This window comes from Mauremys mutica, chromosome 4 (genome assembly GCF_020497125.1).
Source record: "Mauremys mutica isolate MM-2020 ecotype Southern chromosome 4, ASM2049712v1, whole genome shotgun sequence".
NCBI classification, from domain to species: domain Eukaryota; kingdom Metazoa; phylum Chordata; order Testudines; family Geoemydidae; genus Mauremys; species Mauremys mutica.
In genome coordinates, this window is record NC_059075.1 from 54,079,178 (window position 1) to 54,088,156 (window position 8,979).

The following is an 8,979-nucleotide window of genomic DNA, read 5'->3' on the forward strand; positions in this document are numbered from 1 at the left end:
GGGCAAAGAATATTCCAATGACTACAGATTACATATGCAGAATTTGAAAAGGAAAGGACTCTTGAAAAATTTAACTGTGTCTGGGCAAAAATCAATTATGAAATACACTTATTGTAAGTTTATGTTACCTTCATTTGTGGGAGGAGACTGTCTCTCCATAATATTTATACATGCAGATGTATAGGGAAAATAAAATATCTGGTAGATAATAAAGTACTGGTATACCCGTATCTCTATAGTAGTTATTAAAATGCTCTTTTGTATATTCCATTAGAGTGATTAGGTCTGTACAAAGAGATTAAGAAATTATCATGGTTGTATTCCCCAGACTCCCCATCAAGTTTGATACATTTAATAGCAGTGCTCTTTAATTTAACCTTGTTTCAGGTCATTAATCTGACTCTCAAAACTTTTTAAAACATGAAAAGTCTGGTTCTTTATAAATATGTATTGAAAAGTTTATTGTTTTTGTAAAGCAGAAAAAATGGTTTCAGAAACAATCCTATTTGTTCTAACATGCAGCAACGGTTGGTTACTGTGACATCTAATCTTTTACCTTCTGCATATCAAATTTCACATAGTTGGTCTTCACACCTCTAGAGTCTTCAAATGAAGTGCACAATAAAAGTACTACATAAATAAAAAGATTTGTTACAGGTATTTCAAAAGAGCTCTACAGCACACCTCAAAACACTTTTTACGGTATTCTGTCTTTCAATACAAAACAACCTGACAGAATGTGGGGGGAGGGACAGGAGAGGAGGAAAAAAAAAAGTCTAAAAGTATAACCAATAGCCAAGTATGAGATCATACCAGCAAGACCATTTTTCTACGTTTTACTCTCTCACATAAGGGGAGACAGACAATCTCCAGATAGGAGGAAATCCTCACTTCATTCATACCAAATATTATATAGCTTATGCCATTGTCAGACTTAGGTTAATCACTTGAAAGACTGCAAATATAAGTAAAAAAGAGTTCATTTAAATACATCTGGATCTACTTAAACAATGAAAAGAATCTCACCAATCTTCTGTTAGTTGGAAACTTTAGGGTTCAAGCATTGAGAAGTTACACAACAAAGACACACTTTAGCTGGCAGCTTTTCTTTCTGAGGGGAAAAAAACTAAAACTTAATTCTTATCTACGAGTTCTCAGTCTCTTTCCCCAGCATGTCCACAATTATTTTTGCTTATGCATTCTTTCAGCGTAAGGGAAAAAGTGGGCATATCCCAACACTTACCAGAAAATTCATACTGTAACTACAGCTTTTAATAATACAAAAATAGATTTACTTAATAGGAGCTAGTTGTCATTTACAATCCCATTATTTCATGTTATAAAGGAATAGGACTTCCCAACATTGTTTTCAGTTATCATCTTATCCCATCCTAAGGAATATTTCCTTAACTTGTGCAGTGTGCACTACCAGGAAACAAGGAGGCTGTTACTCAGAATTTTGGCCTTGCAGAAGAACTAAGGATACAAGGTGGCTGAGTGGAAAGGGGACACATTAATGACATCATTACATGAGAAGAGGGGGGAAAAAAAGAAAAAAACCACCACCAAAGAGTCTCATCCACTTCTCTTGCAGAACAACATTTGAATATTGTGTGGACTGACCCAAAAAGCTAGAAGAGGCAGGGAACAAGACTGGAAGAGTCAAATGAGGTTAAGAGGACTGTACTGACTCAGGAACACTTTGTTATTTTAATGTGCATAGGTTCAATACCTAGCTATTACATAGCACTCTTCATCCATAGATCTTAAAGCAGGTAACTATTATCTCTATTAATCTTGTGTTACTGTTGTGGAAGTTATTTTTCCCTCTGGGCTTTCTCCTCCACTTCTTCCTTTTCCAACTCCTTTCTTTTTCTCTTGTATTACCTGATCTGCAGAACAAACAGGAGCATAAGAAAAATAGTATCGACCATGCATCTTATGCTTTCTACATACCTGGAGACAAAGTGAAGTGGATCAAGGACAGTCTTTTTACATTTGCTTTTTGGCAGGTGCAGTCAGAAAGCATATTGTCATGAAATAACTCCTCTGGCTGGGGAAGAGGCACAACTTTTAAACATGTGATTTATATTGCACTACAGATTACTGAAACACTTTTATGCAATAACTACATGTATTCACAATTTAAAAAAAAACATTTCTGGAAGTTTTCAAACATCAACTCTTATACATCACAAAATATATAAGTAGACAGTCTGAAAACAGTACATTAACCTTTCTTCAGGTCATCTCTTTAACATAAGTAGTAGCTTTCCAGTCAATCTAATGTAAGCCTGTTCATAATTATGTAATCTAGAAATTTTAGACTTTAAAAACAAACAACCTCATTGGACACCATCCACTTTTGTTGAACACAAAATACCTTCTAGTGTTTGTTATTCCACTCAGTGGAACTCTGCCAGCTATTTTATCTTTAGGATTTCTTTTTAAAGTGAATAAGGTGATGCCTTTTCAAATGTGGGGCCTGTCTGAAAGTTTTACCACAAACTGAACATTCAAATGGCTTCTGTCCAGCATGCATTAAATAGTGCCTTTCAAGTTTGGAAGGTGATTTGAAAGTTTTAAAGCAGACACTGCACTGATAAAACTTTTTAATAGCTTCACTTTTTTCCATACCTCCAGAAAAATCATACCAGTGACTGTAATGGCTTTGCTCCGTTTCCAACGATTTACTACACAAATACGGCAGTGTGTTTCTACTGCTGGTGCCAAGAACAAAGTCCCCAGACTCTAGCTCAACTTTGATTTCACCTGCTTGATTTGACTGAATCAGCTCAAATTCTGGAAAGCCAGATGCCTGTGAAGGTCTTTTGGAATAACCCACAGGCTGAGAAGACTCAAATTCAATGTGATCTCCCTGATGACTAAAAAGTTTGTTCAGATTTTCAAATTCCACCTGGCAAACAGGGCTTTTATATGGTGTCTTTTCAGTATGGGTGAGCTGGTGTCTTTTTAAGTGAGCTGATTGTCTAAATGTCTTCCCACAAACATTACAGCCAAAGGGCTTCTGTCCCGTGTGAATAAGATAATGTCTTTGAAGTTTGGATGAAGAAGGAAAGATTTTTTCACATCTGTCACATTTACACACTTTGTGTCTATTATGTATATTTTTAGGAGGAGCTGAAAAAGCACAGTGAAGTGCTGCTTCTGGATTATCAAAGAAATCAGCATCCAATGAACCATAAAGAGAGTCATCTTTATTATGAACCGAATCATCCATGTTTAACATGCTTTCACCAGTAATTATACCATTTAAATTAATTTCTAATTTGTGCTTTTGTAGGTGCTCTTGCCAGGAAAATGGCATGACAAATGTCCTTTTCTTTTTATTGCTAATTGTCTTGTGCCTGACAAGCTTGCTATGATAATTCTTAAAAGTTTTAGGCAAAGCATTCCAATCAGAATGCTGCTCATTAGATGCAAACAGGTCATAACTTTTAAAGTGACTTGTTTTATTTTTTTTTCTGTCAGACGGAAATGAATCTGATGCCTTTTCTCCAGCATGTTTGAGTTTCATCAGGACTTTACTTTTAATGTTGGCTTTGTGGCTGTAGGCTGATTTGCCACTGTTTGAATTTTTGCCATCTCTCAGGTAAAAACATTTGTGCAAATTTAGAACCCGCTCTGTTTCAAAACACTGCTCGCACACTGGGCACTGAAAAGGTACAATATAAATAGAGTGAACATCAAGTGGATCATTCTCCAGGGGCTCATAAGTATCAACATTCTCAAAATTATCCCTTTTTCCTTCCAGCGAGTTCTGAGGTCTAGGATATTTAGAAGTCTTTGCTCTGTAAAGGACTCTGGGAAGAGACTTATTTCTGACATGGAGTTGCTTGTGCTTCAGGAGTTTGCTCTGCATCTTAAATCCCTTCTGACAAAAACAACACTGAAAAGGCCTCTCTTCTGTGTGTGTGAGCTGATGGATTTTCAAATGTGTTGACTGCCTGAAAGATTTCCCACACAAGGAACATTTAAAAGGTTTCTGGCCAGTGTGAATCAGCAAGTGTCTTTCCAGCTTAGATCGTGATGGAAACATCTTGTTACATGTTTCACACATATGAGTTTTCTTTCTCCTCCTGGCACTGTGCAGATGATCTGACTTTGTGCACTGATGCAGCATCCACCGCTCTTCTGTTGTAAAAGATTTCTGGCAAACAGAACAATGAAATATTCCATACAACTGCCTATCTTGCTTAGCATCCACTGATTTTTTAGCTTGCTTAATATCACTCTGGTAGTTTTCATTATGAAGCTGTTGATGCTTTAAGAAAGTAATTAAATTTTTGAAGTTCCTATGGCAAATGTTACATTTAAAAGGAAGTTTATGGGTTAGCTGATGTCTTTCCAAATGGACTAGCTGTCTAAAAGTTTTATGACATACATGACATTCAAATGGCTTTTGACCAGTGTGTATAAGATAATGCCTAGCTAATTTTGATGGTGTTTCAAATTGTTTATAGCAGATGTCACATCTATATGGCCTTTTCCTGGGTATCCTGTTAGCTGTTACACATTGCTGAATTTTGAACATTTTAAAAAAATAAGACTCCTATTCTGGTCAGTTTCTTCAGAAATGTACTTCAATTGAAACCATCACAATACTGAGAAGGAAGGTCCGGAACAGCAGCAAAGTTATCTTAGAGGAGGATTCCTTAAATTCCACAGATCCCTAAAATAGTAAGAATGAGAAAAACAGGTATTTTAGGGACTAATTTTCTCTTGCCTTTTAGACAACAAACCGCAGTTATTTTAACCAGCATACGCAAAATTTAACTTGGTTTAAAATGCTTCCTAACAGACTGGCCACAAATTATATCATGTGTTAAGAAAAAAACAGGACTATTCTACAGAAGGAGAGTCAGTTAAAAGTCAGCTGTAACAAAGATTCATTTTAATCTAGCCTATTACCACTCAATGTTACTCCAAAATCATATCAATTTCAGCTATGGTAAAAAATAAAAAAATATAAAAACACTGCTCTTGTTAAAAAAAGTTGTTGGTTTGTTGGTTTTTGGGGGAGGGGGGTTGCAATACATTTTCCATCACTATTATCACTGTAAATACTAGCTATTAGCAGCTTTGGTTATATACTACATGTAACATCTGGGAGGATGAAGGAAGCAAAAAAACTATGAGATTCTTGGATCCTAAAATAATAGTTAAATTGTAAAAAGTGCCAAATTAACAGTCCTTTAAACTGAAGTCCAGAGAACAAGTACCATACAGGTTTCTGCACCTCACTAATGTACCTTCACTTCTAGGAAGGAAAGCATAACTCAAACTCCTAGCCAATTCAAGTTGGTGACCTCTCTGCTGAAACTGCAAAAAGAGTGGTAACTAGCACTAACTGTTAGTCATTTGTGGGATGTGGCCAGCTGTCCCTTTGAAACTGGACTCACATTATTTCAATTTATTTCATGGACCACCCAATAACCATCTAATGGTATAAAGACTTTTGTTCACTCTGAAATTGACCTATATTTGAACCAGTGCCTAAGGGGCGACAGACTCTGTAACACATAAGCAATTCTCTGAGCAATACAATTTCCCTTCTTAAATAATAATTATCTATAAAGTCATTTCATTGTGCACGTATTTGGATATTATTCACCACAAGCTGTGTGTTGAAATGAGTACACCAGTGAACACAAAATACTAGATGTTTGACTTGTTTTAGAACACACTCAGAGATGCAGGTGCACACAAAAACTACAGGAATCCAAATTTTCCAAAAATTAGAAGTGATGCCTAAAATTAATGCCTTTAATATTAAACATTTAGAAAGAAATATCTAAAAAGATTCACACACCACAACACCCTCCCCAAAGTTAAATAGAGAATAATAAACTGGGCCAGTCTGAGTTATACGGGGAGGGGCAGTACCCAGGTTTCCAGTTTTTCCCCTTCATACTAATTCTGGGTTTTACGTACGGGAAGGTCAAGTGAGTTTATTAACTACCAGTTTTTGAGAACCGGACAGCCAACTATCACAACTCTGCTTCCTTCTACTCTACCATCAGGTGGTCCAGAGACATTTATACAGAACACATCACAGGACACCGACAATACCACATTGAGTAATTGAGACCGCCGACCAGGGAAATAACTCCCTTTCTTCCCTGACGAACCAAGGGATGCACCCCACCCATGTACTTATTCACTACACCGATACTGACTTGGAATCCTTATACAGTCTATGGGTGGCGTACCCAAGCTCACTTATCCACTGATACTTTAAAAACTCTTGCACCCCAATCTGGGTCTATGCTGGTTATGTGATATGTATATCTCTCTTCATCCTTGCAACCGATACCTGTAATCCCTAGTGACTCAAGCCTGACCCCAGATGTACAGTACCTTCCCTCTTAACTTGTGTATATTTAATTTTAAACATTAACTTTAATAAAAAAAATTATTTCTGAAATTCTCTTCTGAACAGCTTGCAGTTCTCACTCTAGATATCCCCCCCCACCCCTTGCTAGATTGTCAGTAACAATCCTTGTCTTGCAAAGGTCGGCATTGGCAATTTTTGATAGAATTTATGGAGGTAAACAGTAATGCTCCTTTGAAGTGGTAGCTACAACATTCAGAATTTCTCAATCTTTCTGAAAGGCAGAAAACTTATGTCCCTCATCTCTCTCATAGGTCCATTTCCAGACAAAAAGAACTGGATGGGCCTCCCAGCACAGCCTGACAAAGCGAGTTCATGCAGTGACCAAAGCCAATTGTTTGACAGTAACATACTCCTTTCACATCTAGGGAATGAATGGGCTGCTTCTGCAAAACAAGGAGCAGAAGCCAAGCCTGGAATCATCATTTACCCTGCCTTCTCAAGCCTTGACAAATAGACATACTAATTAATGTCATCAGATCTATTTCTCCACATGACCAGGATATGGTCTTTGGATTGCAGTCCTAATAGATATAAAGCCAATACTACATTTCATCTTAGACATAAGGGCATGGAATCAAGTAATATTATATTCACTAATTTTGAGGCCAAAAATATAATTCAAACAAGGCCTTCACTTTCCCCAAGAATTCTGCCCTATTATCACTAATCTATATTCAGACATACTTAACTCTCTACCCTAAAATAAAAAGAATTATCCTGATCCCAAGATTGAGTTGCTATGCACTCTATATGTATCTTGTAAAATTATCTACAGAACATGCAAGCACAAGCCTAGTTGCTTATTTTATAAGATGCATATTACAAGATACAGAGATAAGAACCTGAATACGTCTGACATATCGTAACCTGCCTTTCTTCACTAACTTTCCCTTAGGAAAAAAATATAGATCTCATTGATAAAAATACTGTTTTCACATACACTGTCTCCACCCACAGTTGTTTGCAAATGGGCCAAAAGCAGAACCGTTTACACAACTAGGCTAGCACTCTCTTTCTCTCTCCAGATTTTCCCATAAACGTTTTGAAACATTTTATGAAGCAAAACAAAAGTGAAACAATGAGCATGAGAATGGTACCATGTTTGAAGGAAACTTAAACTGACACCCCATGCCAACCTTTTACAGATACGTCCTGGATCATCTCCATTTAAACACATTTTTAAACCTTTGGGATTAGATCTTACAAATGGATTATTCCCTCCCTGCCCAAAATTTAGAGGATCAATCTGGGGTGCTAGTTTTGGAAAGAAGTAAACCAAGGATTAAAAAAAAAGTCTCAGATAAATTAAAAAAAAAAGTGAACAGACTACAGAAAAGACCAGCTTTTTCACTGTGGAAAAAAAGTGACTTCCACTAGCCCTAACACACCGGCACCCCCCCAAAGCAGAGCGGGTTTAGAAACTCCGCATATTACAGGGGAAAGGGAAGGCTGCTGCGGTGACACTTCCTACAAAGGGGTGGGGGACTATCCCAGTTATAGTCAAGGCCAAATCCTGCTTCCACTTAAATCCACTGCAGAAATCCCAGGAAACTTCACTGGGGCCAGGACCTGAGCCCCCAGTGAGCAGAAGGGCAGAGAGGAATCAGCAGCAAATTGACGCCTCACCCCAGCTGGGGGCTGCAGCCTGCAGCGCGCTGAGGGGAAATGCCCGAGAGGCTCCTCCCGAGAGCAGCTGCGCTGGCAGCCGACAGCGCGGGGGCTTCCCGGGCCGCCTCGGGAGGTGGAGCGCAGCGCAGCGCTCCCGGGACCCGGCGACGCCCCAGCCAGGCAAGGGGCTGGGGGGAGGGGGAAGCAACCTGAGAAGCGGCCGCTGCGCCCTCGCCTTCCTCATCCCTCGCACGGTTTCTGCCGTGCAAACTCTTCCCCCCGGATGGCACCGAGGCTCCGGGACTCAGGGAAACCCAGCGCCGAGCTTTCAGTTCCCACCGTTCAATCCCACCCGCCTCCTGCCCCGGGCCGCGGCGCTGGGCGGGGCGGCACCAGCTGGCTCTGGCTGGCGCGCCGCTTGCTGCTGCTGCGTGGCGACGGGGAGAGGGGCCGGGGGTGTCTGCCTCTCACCAGCACAATGTACAAACCCGAGAGACGCACCCCCCCCCCCCCGCCCAGTGGACAATCACTGGGTGGGGAGCGCTTGGTGGTGTCATCCACAGAGATCTGCCAAATCTCTCCCCCACTCCAGCCCCGTCCTTTTGGAAGCCGAGTCTCTCATCTTGCGCCAAAGTGAGTCCTTAGGCAAAGCTCTGGCGGGTGTGTAGTCTTGCCCTAGCCGGGCAGTGGAAGTTTTGACCCAGAGGGAGTTCAGGTTTTGTCCCAACGGGTTATGTTTTAAAGATGCTTTTCTGGCCCGCTGCTGATCAAGGGTTGTACAGGTGCGTCTCCCAGTGAAACATTTTAATATCGCACTCATCAAACAATCCAGGTGGAGAGGCTGCTTGGGGGACTGAAACCTTTTCAAAAAGTCTGATCATTCTGTAGGGATGTTTTGCAGGCAGATCACTCAATGCACAAAAAGGATCTGGGCATGCTTAATAAACAGGCCA

At 39.8% G+C, this 8,979-nt stretch overlaps 1 protein-coding gene across 5 annotated transcripts; it reads right to left on the reverse strand.

Annotated features, from left to right (window-relative positions):
- Window positions 1-433: 433 nt before the first annotated feature.
- Window positions 434-8,356, reverse strand: ZNF770 (zinc finger protein 770). 5 transcript variants are annotated; one of them, XM_045016890.1, is made up of 3 exons: window positions 8,236-8,356; window positions 2,638-4,693; window positions 434-1,892 (listed from the first exon to the last, which is right to left on the reverse strand). In XM_045016890.1, the coding sequence occupies exons 2-3, from the start codon at window positions 4,553-4,555 to the stop codon at window positions 1,792-1,794; spliced, it is 2,019 nt and encodes a 672-aa protein (XP_044872825.1). In that variant the 5' UTR covers window positions 4,556-4,693; window positions 8,236-8,356; the 3' UTR covers window positions 434-1,791. The 5 variants fall into 5 exon arrangements, with proteins under 5 accessions (XP_044872825.1, XP_044872820.1, XP_044872822.1 ...); XM_045016885.1 differs by having other exon boundaries at window positions 434-4,693; XM_045016887.1 differs by lacking the exon at window positions 8,236-8,356 and adding an exon at window positions 8,045-8,199 and having other exon boundaries at window positions 434-4,693.
- Between the last annotated feature and the right edge of the window lie 623 nt (window positions 8,357-8,979).

Excerpts from the sequence above, each read along its gene's own strand:
- ZNF770 (XM_045016885.1), bottom strand. The coding sequence starts at position 4,555 with ATGTTCAAAATTCAGCAATGTGTAACAGCTAACAGGATACCCAGGAAA.